General features: G+C 37.0%; 1 protein-coding gene across 1 annotated transcript; it reads left to right on the top strand.

Moving 5' to 3' along the window:
• Window positions 1-3,794: 3,794 nt before the first annotated feature.
• Window positions 3,795-9,245, top strand: LOC131329384 (pentatricopeptide repeat-containing protein At4g18520, chloroplastic-like). Its single transcript, XM_058362480.1, is given in 9 exon segments — window positions 3,795-4,519; window positions 4,521-4,605; window positions 4,607-4,687; window positions 4,689-4,839; window positions 4,842-5,110; window positions 5,113-5,184; window positions 6,186-6,274; window positions 8,063-8,418; window positions 8,421-9,245. Coding segments are annotated over 9 exon segments (1,836 nt in total). The 5' UTR covers window positions 3,795-3,956; the 3' UTR covers window positions 8,591-9,245.
• Window positions 9,246-18,540: the final 9,295 nt, after the last annotated feature.

The following is an 18,540-nucleotide window of genomic DNA, read 5'->3' as shown; positions in this document are numbered from 1 at the left end:
AAATTTAAGTAAAAACCACCCAAATTGGAACTCCACTCCTTACACAAACTCATCAAATTTGGTTTTTACTTAATTTCTTTACCAAGTTTGGTGAGACCCAAACTCTATACCAAATTTCAACCGGCTATTTGGTGGCGGTGTTTCACCGGGAGGAGTTCATCGTTGTTGGGTTTGTCCTCGGAAGGAGTTCATGAGGCGAGCTAGGGTAGCAGAGATTGAGAGAGAGAGAGAGAGAGAGAGAGAGAGAGAGAGAGTGTGTGTGTGTGTGTGTGTGTGTGTGTGTGTGAGAGTTGTCAAGAGTTAAGGGCTAGAGAAGCCCATACCAAATCAAAGCTTTTACTCAGATTTTTATGCAAATTTGAGTAAAAATTTGAGTAAGGAGTGGAGACTGCTCTAATTAAGTAATAAGCAAACCCGCAACATAGGAGAGAAAGCAGCTTAAAATAAAACTACAACATTAATTCCCATTTTTGGAAATTCATAGCACTTCATCATGAAAATCTTCAAGTAAATTACCCATATCATTTAAAATTCTGGAACTTAAGATAACTAAAACTCTAATGTCCAAATTTTCAAAAAAAAAAGGGGGAAGGGAAATGTTCAAATCCTACAAAGTCAAGAAAAGCTTCATTTTCACAATTAATAGCTTCATTGATCAAACAATTTCTCTATATCAATGTATGAGGGGTGTGGTTGAGGTGTGACAAATTGATGTGCTTCTAGCATCTCTTTTTCACGTATCACACAAATAATCCGAGATGTTTATTTTGTACGGAATAATTTTTCAATGTGCTATGTGAAACATCAATTTATTCGTATATTAATAAGTGTTTGATCAGTTCATTTAATTTTGATTTAGAGTTTGTAGGGAAGAGTTTTGGATTAAAAATTAAACGAACTGATCAAGGAATTACCACTATTCAGAATAAACCTATTTTTTTCTAGGACATATAAATAGTTATTTCAAAATGGGCCCAACATAAGTGGTCAGTACCCAATCGCTACATTCCATCAGTTGTTGGGTCGGAAAAGAAAAGAGAAGAACGAGAAATACATGGAATTAATTTAAACTTGAAGAAGCTAGCTAACTTCTTCTCTCTTTTTTTCAAAAGTTTAGAAATTTCATTGATAACCAAGAGAGTACATCAAAGGGCATATTCTTCCTTGGACAAGGAGAGAATAGCCAACCAGGCGGATAGTCTCCAACGAGGAAACACCTACACCCCAACCTCCTTACAAAGGCCACCAAGATACAATACCTTACACAAAACTCACACCACCAACATCAAAGAAAGAAAAACACACTACACACGAAAGGGTTAGGAAGACCTCCGAAGGGGAGAAACACCCACAAGCAAGACATCACAATAGAAAACTAGAAAAAAGAAAGAAAACCACCGGCGGTGCTAGATCAGACGACCCAACCTTCCCTTTTCCAAATCAACTCCAAATCAGACTTTATTCTCCAACCTCTTAATTCCAGACTCTATAACTCGCCCCTTGGTCGCCAGAACATTTATAGTAAGGCATCGTAGCTAGATCTGGATGGGGTTCCAGCTGTGGATGGCTTTGGCCAGTCGAGGCGATCGGGGAAGAAGTCGCGCACGAAGATCTATTCAATGGCGGCTGGAGGGAGGCGATGAAAAGAGGACGACGGAGGAGGTCGATGGAGATATAAAAGGGGAGGCGGAGGAAACGTTAATGGAAAACAACCCCCGCCCCCCGAATCATAGGGTGAAAATCGTAGGGGGGGGAGGCGATTTGGGCTGGGAAGTTCTAGAGAGAGAGTCTCCAGACCTACCAAATAGAATTCCCTGACTTCGCCCAATTGAAGCTAGCTAACTTGAAAAGTATGAACAAGTTCAAGCTGGGATTATTCAAGATCGAAAAAAGCAAGCGGGTTTCCCATCTTCGACAATGGGGCTGGGTTTAGTTTACTGTTGGTGGATTTGGCGGGCTAGAAATGATCTTGTTTTCAACGACAAAAGATGGGCAACGGACGTGGTTAGTGGGAAAGCTCAAGTTGATTTTCATGAGTTTTAAAGGCGAATGAAAAGTTTCTTTAACTACCTCCAAGGAGCATAATTTTGATGCAAGTAATTGGAATCGTCCGGAGGAAGACAAGATCAAGATTGATGTTGATGTCACGGTTTCTAAGGAGCTAATTATGGTGTAGGAACTGATGCCATAGCTAGGGGAGCAGATGGGTTTTATTGGGTGAATCAATTACAACTCATGTCAGTATTAGCTCCTCCAGAATAGCAGAGGCACTCGCCATTCGGGGTGGGTGAATCAATTACAACTCATATTGGTATTAGCTCTTCCAGAATAGCAGAGGCACTCACCATTCGGGAAGGTCTGTACATGGGTCTTGTGAATCTCTCCAAGGTTGTGGTTGAATCTGATGCGGAAGCTATTGTTATGGTCCATTCGAGTTATGGACAACTACTCCGCCCCTATGGGGTTCTATCCTTTCTGATGTTTAGGAGTTTCTTCGCCCTTCGGCCTTCAGATTAATACAATTATCTCATTTCTACCACACACACAAAAAAAAGTTAATTGTTTTGCCTGAGCAAGGACTTGGGTTCAATTCTATGTCCTCCAATGCAGTTTGGTCCAGTTTGATTTTGTTGGACCAGTTTCGAACGCACAACAATAATTGAAACTACTCATTTCGTAATTGTCATCAAGTTCTTCAAGCACAAGAAAAATCAAGTTCAGTTTATACCCATCAATGATTGATAGGAACATATTTATTTTAAAACAAATAGGTCCAATCCAATATGCACAATGTATTTTTTTTAAATAAATAAAAGAATCTCCTCCATTATTTGGTTTTGGAAGAAAGATCGAGGGAAAAAAAGCAAAATAAAATACTCCTGCTACCATGTCCAATGGTTGCCAAATGTGGTTCTATACATGTAATTTAGAACTAGATTATACAACTTCATGCTCCAATGAAAAATCAAATTTTTTTCTAAAAGGCCAAAGTTCAAAAGTTGGTTGGTTCCATATCTGTATTCAAGTATGGCTATAGTCATTCTTGTCACCTCACAAATCAGAATTGATTTGGCACAAAATCACTTTTTATGGTGCCAAAATTTGGCACAAAACCACTTTTTGGTGTTAAAAAAGAACCAACCATTGGAGGAGTGCCAAAATTCGGCACAAAACTTCTATTTGGTGCCAAATTACAGAAATGGTTGTAGCCATTTTCCATTTACCATTAGACTTGCTCCAAGAGTTTGATTCGGCACAAAACCACTATTTGGTGCCAAATTACAAAAATTGTTGTAGCCATTTTCCATTTACCATTAGACTTGCTCTAAGAGTTTGGTTAATACATTGTGTGTGTGTTTTTTTTTTGTGTATATGAGTCAATTAAAACAAGTTATGCCAAAATGTATTCTGAAAAATGAGCTCAAAAATGCATAATTTTTAGAAATAACCTCCAAACTCCATAGACGCCTTTTGAATTCTTCTTCTTATTATCCTTGCGTAGAAATAACCTCCAGACTCTAGAGAAACCTTTTGGATTTTAATTACAACACATTATCCTTCTATGTAATCGCATCATCATCCAAGCATTTATATAAATTATAAATGTAATTTTTAAAATATGCAATCATAATCTTAAACCTAACGTGAAAAAATATCTAAAACCTAACATAAACCACTTCCTTCCATTTTTATCCTAACTTATTTTTCCCTCCTAATTCCTTAATTACTGCTTCACCTTCCTCCTAGAGTAATTCCTAAATTAATGTTTTCCTTTTACGACCCTTTCAGAGAAGAGAGGAAAATTTCCCTTTCAATTTCATTTCTTTCCCCAAGATTCCAAAAATCCAAACAAGTGTAAACTTGTTTTCCTGGGTCAACGGTTAGCACAATTTGGCGCGGAAGAAAACCTAATCAAAAATTCACTCTCGCTCCTCATACTGCGACCAGTGAGTGAAATGCTCTCACCAACACCATCTCAAATCACTCTGGTCAACCCACTTTCTCTTCATGATATTCAACTACCCCTGTCATCATCAACACTGAAAAAAGTAAACTTCATAAAGACAGAGAATTTTGGCAGAATTTACCCCCACAATCTTCATTCTTTTTCATCAACCCCCCATTTTTCAATTTATTTGCGTGCATCAAGCTCCCACAACCACCCAGGTGCCACTTTCTTTGATAATAATTCATCGAGCCATAAGTTGGTGGACTCGAATTTCCTTGCTTCTAAGCTTTAGAAGTATTATGCAACAAAAGAAATTAAAAAGTTGCATACGATTGTTATTAAGTGTTTGGAGAGCCTAGTCAGCTTTGTTGACAATAACTTGACTAGTGCTTATGTGAGAGTGGGTGACTTAACTGACATGCGCAATGTGTTTGATAAAATGTCGCAACGAAATGTTGTATCTTGGATTGCTATTCTTACTGGGTATGTAAGGTTTGGGTTAGAAGATGAAGCCTTATGGGTGTTCAAGGAATTTGTTGAGAGTCAAGTCTGGGCGAATTCGAAGACTTTTTTGTGTGTTAAATCTATGCAGTAGGAGATTAGATCATCAACTTGGGCAACAAATTCATGCATTTGTAATTGAAGGTAACTACTGACTACAGTAATTTAGTTGTAGATAGTGCCGTGGTTTGTATGTACGCGCAATGCGGCAACCTATCTGCTGCATTTCGCGTATATCTTTGACAAGATGCCAACTCATGATGTGGTTAGTTGGACAACAATGATCACAGCTTGCTCACAAGTTGGGTGGGGAGAGAAGGCTTTTTCATTGTACTCGAATATGGTATTAGGAGGATTTGCTCCTAATGAGTACACGATTTGTAGTGTGGTGATGCTTGCGGAGATGAAGAGGCGTTGAAATATGGGAGACAGTTACACGAGGTCATAGTTAAGAAGATGTTTAAAAATGATGTGTTTGTAGGGACTTCATTAGTGGACATGTATGCAAAATGTGGTGAGATTGCAGATTCTAGGAAGGTGTTTGATGGAATGAGGAAGAGAAATATAGTTACATGGACTTTCATTATAGCAGGGTATGCTCGGAATGGGCTTGGTGAGGAGGCCATAAGTACCTTTATGGTAATGAAAAGGTGCAATATATGTATGCTAACGACTTGATGATGGTAAGCATCGTCTAGGGACGTGGCTTGGTTGGAGATCTATGGTTAGGGCCGGCCCCGGGGTAAGCCCCGCAAGCCCTCGGTCTCGGGCAATCCCGGGGCTGGGGCAACCAAAAATAATAATTTTGAGTTACATACAAATATAAAAAAGTTTTCTATAATGGCACAAACGGCTGGCTTAGTTTGGCGAGGCAGCAAGCTGTTTCGATCTCAAAGAACGGAGTTCGATCCCCAGTACCCCCGTGTCCCTTTCTTTTTATCCATTTTTGTTCTACTTCCTTTTGTTTTCCAGAAATTTCAAAAACGTCCTTAAACTTGTCACGAATTCTCAAAACAACGCATGGACTTTAACTTATGACAAAAAGACACATGAACTTGTTATTCCTTCAACAATTAGGCCCCACTTGTCTCATTCAGTCAATTTGTAACAGATGGAGATAACGGAAGGCAACACCTTCCCTTTTCTTTTTAATTTTTACTTCCAAAAGTTATGTATAAGTGATATGTTCTTACATTTGATTAAAAGAAGTTATAAATAAAACAAATCGAGCAAGCTAACATGAATTTTATTTTTACCTTTGAACTATCATTTCACAAGAGATATTAAAGACATTGGTTATGATCTTAATTGAAAATGAGCTGCTATTCCACTAAGAGCATTTTTGGACATTTTGGATTTTTTTTAATTTTTTACGCTTTTCGAGATAGTTTAATTCTTCTCACATATATCAACTAAAAAGCCCAAAAACAAAAAATTAGTAGAACGACCCCAAGTTCTTGGATAAATAAAGTACGATGACTCAATTGAAAATTTTGCTTCAAAAAATGTGAGGCGAATTTATTTTCTTTGAATTGGATTGTGCTAATCACAAAGCACTATAACCAGGTTTTCATTTTGATGTTATTCAAGCTAAAATAACAATGTAATTTTTATTTTTTTTTGTAGTTGTATATTTCTTTATTTTGTATGACTTAATTGAATGTGGGCAACAAAGCATGATGTTGGGCTAGGGCAACCCAATTGTCGGGGCCGGCACTGTCTACGGTTGGCTAAGGAAGTTCATGCGCAATTAGTCAAGAGTTTTTTTCACAGCAATATATACATAGGACGCACTCTTGTGTGGCTCTATTGCAAATGCAGGGTGTGGGCTCCTCGACCGGCACGCCCGAGAGTCGCCACCCGAATTTTTGAGATGGATTATCCGAAAAACCGAGAGTTTGTTTTAGAAAAATGATAAGGCCTTTGTTTGGTTTGGTTTGGTTATAAGGCCTTTGGTCTAGCAAAAACTTTGAAAATCTTGGGTTCGGGAGCCGGGTTACAAGAGGGAAAGGTTTTGTTGAAAAAGCACCTCTCTCATCCGTAAAAATCGGTCTCTATTAAGCATTTTAAATGGGGAATTTAATCTCATTTGAAAATTTTAACTTTTGAAAAACAAGTATAGGAAAGGGATATGAGATTTAATATGACATATAAATGTGCTTGGTGTGCTCGCTGTACAGTATGAAATGGATGTACAATGTATGAATAACAGAAAGCTATACAGAATCAAAAACTACTACTATCAAAACAAATGCAATGCGGCAGAAAAATACACCGCACGGTGTACTAGGAATGTCATGCGGTATATCTTTCTGCGCATTCTAGAATGATTCAAGTTTGCATCATAAAATGAAGTCTCAGCCTCTAAAAAAGGACTTTTTTGCATTTTGAGTTTCTGAAAAATAGATTGTAAAGCCTTCCGATTCATTTTATTATGCAAAACCTTGCTAAAAGCCATTTTGAGATGTCAAAAGTGACTTTTAACTTGAAAATCGATTTTGGAATGTTCCTACATAGCTTTTAGATAACATTAGCCGAAGTAAATGAGAGAAATATACTAAATAAATTGAACAGAACAACAAAATAAAAAAGAGTATGAACTGAATAATAATAAAGCAAAATGCCGTACGGTGGATTCCATTACACCGCACGGTGTAATGTATCCAGTGCAGTTTCTGGATTTTTTGTACTTTTGAATATACGGCTTATTTGAAGTCTAAACCTAGTATAGAAAAGACCGGGGTAGGCCTCGGAAGGCCTCCCCTCAAAACTAAACGTGGTTTAGCTCAAGGAAATCAATTATACCTTCTTATAGGCTTGGATGTGCTTGAAAATGGAGGAAGGGAGGTTGATTTGGACTGGAAACTCCTAAAATCAGTTGGGTTTCTGAATTTTGGGAGATTTGATTGTACTTTGTGAAGATTTGATGAGCTTTTGTAGAGAGAATAAGAAGAGAAATTAGTTTGAAACTGATTTTGTAATAGCCCAGCTTGTGGATTGACGTTGAGAGAGAAAAAGTTGTCTATGGTGATGTGAAATGGCTCAAAATGGGTGTATATATAGGCCAAAATATGCTTGGAGTGCACCCAAAGGCAAAAAAAGAGAAAAATGTGTTCTAACTGCTCTACTGATAGGAATGGGAATCTGTCAGACGCTCCTTCTGACGGTGTTTCAAAATGCCGCACGATGGAGTGATTTTTTGATTTTTTTTTGGAATGCCGCGCAGTATTTTGAGACAGCACACTAAACTTCGCGGGGGTGGCCCGGATACTCCCAAACTCGGATTTGAGCGCGGTTCAAAGCATTGAAAAGCTTGTTGAGTCCTCTTTCTAACCCAATTGGTTTCACTCAAATATGTTTTATACATTGAAATGTGTGACCATTTTACCATCAGTGTGTCATGGAAAAAGTTGTTTTTGACCAAACAAACGCGTTTTCTCTTTGCAATTGAACCGGGGGCCACCCTACATGTTTAGAAAAGGGGTTTTCTTGAGGTTTAGAGAAGGAGTAACAAATGAGCAACAATCCAAGCTTTGAAGGTATATTTTTTCTTATTTCATCATCGAGGAACTTAAGGATTATTCGGAGACCCAGATTGAGATGTCTACACAGGGACTACTCTACCGCATCCAAGGTACTTAGAGAAATGCCTTTTAAAGATGTTGTGTCGTGGACTACGATGATTTCTGGTTCTGTTAGTCTTGGACATGAGACCGAGGCTATTGAATTCTTAGAAGAGATGCCAAGGGAATGTAGCCAGCCAAACCCTTTCACGTATTCATTTGCTTTGAAAGCTTGTGGCAGACAACAAAATATACGGCATGGGAGATTGATTCACTCCTATGTAAACAGGACACCAGCCTGCTCTAATGTGTATGTGGGCCATACATTAGTTTTTATCTATGCGGAATGTGCGTCAATTGCAGAGGCAATCCGAGTTTTCGATAGCGTGCTGGAGCAGAATTTGGTTGTGCTTACACAAAGAATGAGTTCTGCCAAAAGGCTTTGAAGCTCATCTGTCAAATGCAAGCACAAGGCATAGAGGTGGATACCTTCTTACTTCCCAAAGTTCTTAGTGCATGTGGAGATGTTGACTGGAATATAAATAGTTTACCGGAACATTTCTTGCAGTCAACTTGATCTTGCATCCTAATAAGATTCCAATTTAAATTTGGAACTCTTTTTACGGAATCTTGATTGCCTTTCATATCAAGATCTATTGAATAAATTGTGGAATATGGACCAAATTGAAATGAAAATCACGTGCCATGCACAGGAATATGGGATAAATATAGAAGTTGTATCCTTAGTAGAAGCAATTTCTTCATCCAGAATTCGCGCCAGATTGAGATTTTCTGTGAACCTTTGCCAATCTTCGTCTAGCATTCATGCCCGATTGAGGTTTTTCGCGGACCTCTGCCAATCTGTCCTTCATAGGAGAAGAATGACAAAAAGAAGGTAAAAGTCGTGTTTAGTTGTCTTCATTTGTTGCGGTAATTTTGTCCTACATTGATTCTCAAGAATCTTGTGGCATGATTGGCATCTAGGATTTTGAATGCCAGAGTCGCTTGTAAGTTGTAACGTAAGGATTGTTGTATGGCTACATAGAGATTGTTTTATGGCTATTTGACCTATGTTCTTATATACTCGATGAAATGTGAGTGCATAGCATTAAAGTTTCTTTAGGTATATTTTTACTAGTAGGGGAAACAGATCTTAATTGGTTTTTCTTTTTCGTTAAGTTAGCCTTTTGAGCTTTGATGATATGTCAAAGTTATTTTATTTAATTAACCCTTAATCTATATGTATCTCATGCATTTTGCTAATGTCACGTTGCTCTTTACTTCCACACATATGGTGTTTGTTTAGAGAGGGAACTTAGTACTTACTGTTACAATTTGCTCAAGGTATTCACTTACTTTGTGAACGTTAAATTTCTCACCCTTCTAACTTAATGATGTACCATAAACTGTAACGACCCAGATCCTCAAGTACCATAACCCAAGACAATAAAATTGAGTGTTATCCGCCACTAGCTGAAAATAAACAACAAAACAATTATTGAAAAGTCACTCCCCACTTCCTTAAGTACTTACAAAAAAATTCATGGACACTTTCCCACATACCCTTGTCTCTGCACCTCACTCTCTTCCTCTCATCTTACCCTATCTTTCCCTATTGTTCGTGTTACCTCTTTTTCCCAGACCAGCTCCCCCTCCTCTAAGTCCTTTTGCTGCCAAGATTAAACCTCAGGCACCCATTTTTATTACTAGTTGTTCCCCCTTCTTTCTCTTCCCTCTCTCCCTTTTTAAAGAAACTGTTAAAGAGTCGATTCAAAAGAGGTCCAAGCAATGGCGTAGTCAGGAATTTAGCTCGGTGGGGCACCATTAATTAACATTATCTTAGAATTTTCTATCCTTCATAGTAAAAAACTGTATTATAAAAGAAATGAAACTAGAATGTAAAATTTGCTACAATATACATGTAGATAACAAGTCTTCATGAAAAACAAATGCGTAAAATAAACTTTTTTCGAAACTTGACAAAGATATTAGGGGATGTAAGTGTTATAAGGGGAAAAAGGTGTATAATTTTGGATACAAATTTGTCATAGCCTTTGTAATTCGGGGGGTAAAACTGGTATTATTAGAAATTGCAGTGGGGGCGCATGCCCCCACTGCTTGTACATTGCTTCTGCCACTGGGTCCAAGGTCCAAGAGGCTAACTCTTGTCTTTCCCTGTTAATTTTCTTTCGTCTTCTCTTTATTTTGTTCCTTTATCTCCTCTCACAAGATGCAAGCATATCCAATTTATGTTTTGGTAAATCCATTGCACACACCCTACATCACTACTTCGCGTGCACACACATTCCACAATGATTGACACATATCTTTTATAAAATTAGATATTTTAATCTAATCCCTCTTATACTAACCATTTTTCTTATTACATGTAAATCCCACTGAAAACTTTTTTTTTCATCAATAATTATGTCATTCAAAATTATGGTATCACATAAATGACAAAAAATTGATTAGCAAATGTAAGCAACACAAATTGCTAAACTTGCTGAACGCAGAGTCCTAGAGTGAGAATTGATCAGTTGGTGAGATAAAAACTTGGACAAATTGTGGTATTTCTGATGAAATTTCTTAATGATAGTCAATACCTTTGGACTAATTTTCGTCTCTTTACGAGCAAATCAAGTTTGGATGAAGAAGGACATAAGTTTCATTACGTCTAAGATACTTAAAAGCTGTTTGTTGAAATATGGGAAGGAATCTTCATGCTAGAGTGTGCATTGTTGTTGAAAATGGAGGGTTCTCCGGCCTAGAATAAGAAGATCTGTCACTCAAGAAATTTTGCAAGCTACGCCTGCTGCTTTTGTTCCTATGCAAGAGAGAGAGGATATGGTCATTTGGTCTATAACTCCTCTCTGGGGATTTCTCTGCAAAATCTGCTTGGCGGCCATTAAAGAGTTGCTTCCTTCTATTAGTTGGCATTTTGGTTCATAGGCCATGTTCCCGGGGAGGATTTCATTGAATGGTTGGTATGCCACGGTAGGGTCAATACTAAGGACTGACAAAATCTTGCAATGGAGGATTTCTGCTGATGATAACTGTGTGCTTTGTCATGGGGGTAATGAGTCTCATAACCCCATTTTCTTTGAATGTCAATACTTGAAATTAGTTTGGGGTCAGATTCTGAGTAAGTGGGGTGGTCGTGGTTCCCCTCAGAGCATAGGGAATGAGAATAAGATCATGAAGCGTTTGTCATTTGGTGCCAAAGCTTATGTTTCAGTCACATTGCTTAAGCTGGGTTTAGTTGCTGCCATTTCTCACTTGTGGAGAGAAAAGAACTGTAGTATTCTTCAGGCTAAGGGCACCAATTCAGATGTGGTGATTCTTAGAATTTCAGAAGATCTTAGGGCCTGCTTATGCTCCTGGAAGGTAGTCAAGCCTTGTGCTGAGTCTGAGAGAATTAGAGATGTCTGGGATTTGCCTTCTAATTTGTTCTTGATCTAGTTACTTAGGGCTACGAGAATTTTTTATTTTTTTATTTTTTGGGTAGGAGCCTGATGTTTGCTTTTTATGTTTGAGACTTTGGCTTTGAGTCTGTATTTTGGGGATTCCAAGGCTATTATTTTTGGGTGGTTTCTGTTGGAAAACAATTCCCAGAAAACAGTAATGACGCGTACAGATTAGACAACAAAAATTGTAAAACCCTACAAGGCGGAATTAGGGTTTTACCTCAACTCCCTGCGACATAAACGCTGGTTGAACTTGTTATAGCACACCTTGCTATAAACCACGAATACTGCTCGACCGTACCTTACAATCTTCTATCGTATTCCCTGCACGTCTAGAACACGAACTGAGTGTGAACTCTTTCGTGATCTGCTCACTCTCTCTAAACCTGCCTCTATTTCGTGAATAATAGAAAAACGTTTATCTGACCTAGAGAGCATAATGTGTATTTACAGGGCTACGATAGAGACCTAATGAGTAATAAGTTTGGACTCCCAATGTAAATAAGAAAACCTAATCCCACCAGGATTCTATTTCTTATTTCACTAATTATAATTCACCACACTACAGAATTATAATTACACTCTCGTCCCTATCTTAATTATATTACGAGCTCTATGATATTAAATACTTATTGATCTCCTCACGTTAAGATTACAGATACCCGTTGATTAAATAAATTACTAACAGTTTCGATTTTCAATATCCAACTTTCTGAAAAAAAAGAAAAAGAAAAGATGTTGTTTGTTAAACTTACATGACTATAAGCAATGCTGGGAAAGATAGGAACCTTTCGATTACAAAACCATTGGACATCACTTTGCCGAATGCAGGAGCCATTTGTGAATTCTGTTCGAAAAGGTAAACTCCCTAGGTTCTTTCGAATTAAAAAAGTATCTTATGCATAACCATTTCACATGGCTCTTCTTGTTTTAAGTCAAGGCTATTTTGCAAATAGTTTTTTTAGCCCTGTCATTGTTAATCCAAGGAATCTAGCATTTGTAATTTGCATTTCAGATACAGAGGAAAGAACTGATTCCAGGTTAATCAAGTTGATATTTACTCCTGCTATCTATGAGAACCCAGGTAACTGCCACAACCAAGGGCAGATAGTAGGCTAACAAGTCCCTCCCTTCTAATCTGATATTCTTGATCACTTTGTGTTCGAGGATTTTCTATTACAACAATTTCAGGTAGAACCAGTTTCTGGTAAAGTGGGCATGCCGCCGTAAGATATTCTAGCCATCTGTCCGGGCAATCCTTGCGGTACAAGTGCTCGCATTGCATTTTTTATTTTTTTTACATCTTCACCTTTCTCAAAATTTGATAAGCAAATGGCACATTCAGCTAACTCTCGACTCTCATCTTTACCTTTCTCAAAATTAGGATTGGGTCATTAAAAAATGTTATTTCCCTGCAGGCATTGATATTTGATGATTGTGCTAATGAACCCAATTCTCGTGACATATGTGAATAAATTGTTCGTTGCGGTGATGTTAAAAAATGCATGGCTTGATTTGTTCCCGTTATTGATAACTTTAAAACTAATAAGTATCTTATAAGCACAACATCTCAAAATCTTTATGATAGTATTTTGGATCTTCGATTCTATAGAGTAATGGAAAAGAATATGATACACTTCCACCTGTTGACTCATAGAAAAGTTGTATTTATTTATTTATTTCTTTTTGGAGAAATGCTTCGTCGTTCATTTATCTCCTTTCTTTTTCTTTATAAATTTGTATTCTATTTCCCATTTCCTTCATCTTATTCGAGATCAGATCATAATGTAAGATTAAATGTATGTTTAAGGAGATCTAACACACCCAGATGCATTTAAATATTTGGACCTTGGCAATTGGATGAGCCTTGTGCTTTGGAAAATTGCTACTATATTCAAAAAGATGGTTGACTGTTTTAGGGCTTCTGCTCGTTGACCCGTACAATATTGCACCTGCATGCACTGTGAATCGTGATACTGATACATCCTTCTCCAGGTAGTTGAGTCCTGATATCACCCATCACTCTCTTTTCATGGTTTTTATTGTTTTCTTTCTCTCTTTCAACCATTGGGACTGGGAGGTGAAAATAGAGAGGGGAGGGCATAATTTGTAACCGTGAGACTTGAGCCCAGACATCACACTATATAGTAGAAATTAAGTGCGAGCACCTTATTCACCACACTAGCTAATTCTTTTTTTGTTAATCATAAAGGTTGGATGGGCACAACATGATGCATAAGTCCGATCTCCTATACGTGACTATAAGGACTCTAGACTTGCGGCGAATCTTGAAAGGGATCAGATAGCCATAACAACTAAGAAACCAATACCCCATCCAAGACAAGGGGGCAGTACACAGGAGACTGGACGGCAGGTTTGAGGGGCATCTTTAATTAATTAATGCATCTCGAACTTTTTAATTGGAGAAAAAAGAATGGAGTACGAGGCCGTGTCCACTTACCACCCGGCCCGGCTAACTCAAGCATTATTCTTGCTGTCGCTCTTTCTCTATATGCAATAGCATATGAAAACGAGATACCCGTGTGACGACGTCCTTGAGCTAAGCTGCGAGGCTTGTGATTTGTGTAGTGGGATGTTTTAACTTTGAAGGCTGAATTCTCAATACTAAAAAGACTTCCTCCGTCGTTTAATGTTGATCTCTTTTTTGCACCTAACCATTAAAGGGGCGTAACTTAAAATTTTACTGGGAGTAACTTTCAAGAACACACCTCAATTCAAAAAAAGAAGAAGGGTAAAATGAGAAGTGTTTCAAAATGTGCGCATTGACACTTAATATATGCCACGCATATATGGAAAGTTCAAAAATAAAATACTACTGTAATAGACTAAAATCAAGGACGAAAGAGGTAATTGTTTTAGCACATGTTATTAAATTGAAATAAACACAACTAAGCTTGGTGTAAACTACATGTTGCACCTTCAAAAGGATAGGCCAAAATTTTCTTAAACTTTAATTTGTATCATTTATTTCCTCAAAGAATATAAGTACTCTTAAAAAATCATTAGTATATACAAACTGCCATGTCAACAATGCAACTTATTGTAATTGTGTACATAAATTGACAATGTGGGTTAGCACGTCACCTCCCTAAGTATATAGTGATCCATTTTTTGCAACTCTTTGTATTCTAATCATCCGGACGCGCCGCACTAATTGTGTGGTGTATTATTTCCTTGTGATTTTCTTATTTAGACGGCCCTAACCATGCAATAGAGGTATATTGGCAAAAAGGTCATATCATTTGAGGTTTATATTGAAAAACTTTAAAATTTAAGGGCAAAATTAAAGTACCATTTAGGGAGAAAAATCATTGTCCCAATATAATCCCAAATCCAACCAAGGGCTCTAGTAGGTCGCATATAATCATTGACCTAATGTTATCACTGCGCCAAAGAAATAGTCATTAATCCATGGGCGGTTATTTCGTGAACTGCAAAAAAAATAAGGGGTGTTTTGGTTTTCTGGATTATTAAGGGGTGTTGGCTTAATAATTCAAAAGAATTTTTTTTTGTCTTTATTCAAAAAATATTTCGCATTTGTAAGTTTTGAGTTAATTTTTTTTTAATGAATTATGAATTCGTCTCGACGAGAGATGACTGAAAAGTAAATAATTATAACTAAAACTTTAAAATTTTGAATAAGACAAAAAATTCAAAAATTTGTTTGTTAAATTTTATTTTTGGTTTGTTGGTTCCCAGTAAGGGGTTTATTTGGAGAGTTTATCTCTGTTGGCAGTGGAAGCTGTGCGTTTTTCACTACCGTCATTGTGGGCCACATTTCGGTAATCTGAATCGTTCATCTTTTAGGGCCCATAAAATAGTATAACAATGCAAAAAGTTAGCTTGATTGGACATTAATGGGGATATAAAAAATTAAAATTTGGCTTATAAAATTGACGTATAAAATCGACGGTCATAGATAACTTAACTTTAAAAGTATTGATGAAATCAAACCATTCATTTTACATATCTATAACTATTAATGTCCAATCAAGTTGATTTTGTTTTTTGTGTGGTTAAATCCTCTACGTGCTATACAAGATGAACAATTTAAATTATAACATTATATGCATGCATGGTGGGGCCACAATGGCGGTGGCGGAAAGAGTTTTCACTGCTAGCCAATGAAATATAAACTCTTATCTAAGAGCAACTATGTGTACAAATTTTGAGCTCGCTTTCGGGTTCTACACAAATTATTTGAGTAGTTCATTAATTTCAAAATATTTTTTTAAGTGGCCCTTTCCAAAAAATCAACTCAATTGTATAACAGTGATTACTAGTTGTCCAATTTTTCAATCAAAATTCAGATTTTGCATTCTAAATGAAAATTGAAAGCTTAGATCAACCATTTATAGTTATTTGATTGAGCTAATTTTTTTTCAGAGTCACCTGAAAAAATATTTGGAAGTTAATAACGACTCGGATAATTTGTTTAAAATTCAAAAGTAAGCCCACAATACATTTGCGTACAATTTGGGGTTAAAGAATCCATATCCGTGGTATTTAGAACAAGAAGACTAGTCAATTTATATGCCCATGCCAAGCCCAAAAAAGTGTAATCGAGAAACGATGAAATTCATACCGTTGGGTACTGACGGGTATGTGGGGCTTATTCTGAGTTTTTCACGGGTGACTCGAGTCGTTCAATAATTTTTTTTATAAAAAATTAGAGGCTGCCCCTATTTTTTAGGTTCGATTTGAACCCAACCCTAAAATATTTTTCCGAACCTGCACAGGCTCGGTTGTTTGCATCCTGACTTTTATACCCCTCAATCCAACCACGCTCCTTCAAAACCAGCGCTACCTCACCCTCCGACGCCAATCTTCCCACCGATGCCAATCTTTCTCTCTCTCAACCACGACACCTACGACCAGAAAACCAACAATCGCAGACATCTACGACATCCCCGACGCTGTCAAATCCTTCTCTCTCCTCCGACGGATCCTTCGTCATCGGAAAACAGCCATCCATGGAGGACGCAGCTCCAAATGTGGCTGAACAGCGTTATTCTCCAACAAGACAACCACCTCTAGCACGACGGCAGCGACGGAAGCATGTTCCTCCACTAGTGGCAGTCGATTCACGATGACGGGTGGTGAGGCTGTGTGAAGGGGGACCGATCCACGCCGGAAATGCCGGAGCGAGGGTAAAAATCTTCATCTGAGTATGGCGGCAAGGAGAGGATCAGTCGAGCCTGATTGATTTTTCGGCCTGATTGATTTTTCCTGTAATTTTATCGATCGTACCGGCGACGGCACTATGTCATTCGTTATCGGGGCCAAGCAGTGGCACTCCAATTGATCAATGAGCTGGGTTATGTCGGAGTGACGTTTTTGCCCATCGCCAATTCCCTTCACTAGTTCTCTCTCTCTGGAATTTTGCAAATAAAAAATAAAAAGTTGATAGGAAGAAGAAGATGAAGATGATGATGACGGCGCAGGGAAAGAGAGAGTAATGAAGTTTGGGTCCAAAGTTACCCCTTGATCTTAATAGTTTACTTACCCAAAAAAAAGAGGTTCGGCTAAGATATTTTAACCTTTTTTGTTACTTAATTTGATGTTTATGTTAGTTAAGTAGTGGATTTTGTGGATTATCAAAAAAAAGTAGTGAATTTTGTCAGAGTTTAGGTGAACTATGCATTTTTAGTATGTGTTAGGCTTACGTGAACTGACTATATTTTTATGTGTTTTTTTCTACGAGAACTGCGTATTTTAGATGAAAACTGTGTATTGTTCATAAGAACTGTCTATGAAGACTGTGTATTTTTTTATGAGAACTGTGTATTGTCTATAAGAACTATATATTTTTTATGTGAACTATGTATTTTTCAGTTCAAATAGCCAGTTCACATATTCCATTTCTCATAACCAGTTCATAAAGCTAGTTCTCTATGAGAACAGTCATTTCTCATAGTCAATTATCAAAGAATTGATTATGAAAACTGGTAGTTCTCATAGAATTGATTATGAGAACTGTGTATTTTAGCGTGTGGTGAAACTATGTGAACTATGTATTTTTCAGTTTACATAGTCCAGTTCTCATAACCAGTTTACAAAGCTAGTTATTTATGAGAATAGTCAGTTCTCATAGCCAATTCTCATAGAATTGATGATGAAAACTGGCAGTTCTCATAGAACTGACTATGAGAATTGACAGTTCACATAGCCCAGTTCACATAACTAGTGCTCTATGAGAACTAAGCAGTTCTCATAGAACTGATTATAAGACTTGGCAGTTAAAAATTCAATTCTAAATCAATTTATTTCTTATGGGAACTATTATTTTTTTACTTTGATTATTTTTTTAAGACATAGCGGTAAAAAAATTTATAACTATATTTGATTTTGATTATCTTTTTTTATTTTTGTTCAATTTTTGTTCATATGTGTATTTTCTATGAGAACTGTGTATTTTTCTATAAGAACTGTGTGTTGTTCATGAGAACTGTGTATTTTCTATGATAATTGCGTATTTTTCTATGAGAACTGTGTATTATCCATGACAACTGTTCATGAGAACTGTGTATTTTCTATGATAACTGCGTATTTTTCTATGAGAACTGTGTATTTTCTATGATAACTGCGTATTTTTCTATGAGAACTGTGTATTATCCATGAGAACTGTCTATTACAGCCGTGTATTTTCTATGAGAATTATATACTGTATTTTTTATGAGAACTATGTATTTCAGTATATGGTAAGACTATGTGAACTGTGTATTTTTCAGTTCACATAGTCCAGTTCTCATAACCAATTTACAAAGTTAGTTCTCTATGAAAACTGTCAATTCTCATAGAAATGGCTATGAAAATTGGTAGTTCACGTAGCCAGTTCTCATAGAACTGACTATGAGACTTGTCAGTTCTCATAGCCAGGTCACATAGTTAATGGTATTTTTGTCCAAAATAATATGATTCAGGAATTGATTCTAAAAATAGAGCTCTCATAGCCCCAATACTCATAATCATAGTTCAAAGGTATTTTTGTCCAAAATAATATGTTAACTCGGGCTATGTGAATTGGCGGGGATATTTT

Source organism: Rhododendron vialii, chromosome 6a (assembly GCF_030253575.1).
Source record: "Rhododendron vialii isolate Sample 1 chromosome 6a, ASM3025357v1".
Taxonomy (NCBI): Eukaryota; Viridiplantae; Streptophyta; class Magnoliopsida; order Ericales; family Ericaceae; genus Rhododendron; species Rhododendron vialii.
This window is presented reverse-complemented; position numbering and strand designations above follow the sequence as displayed.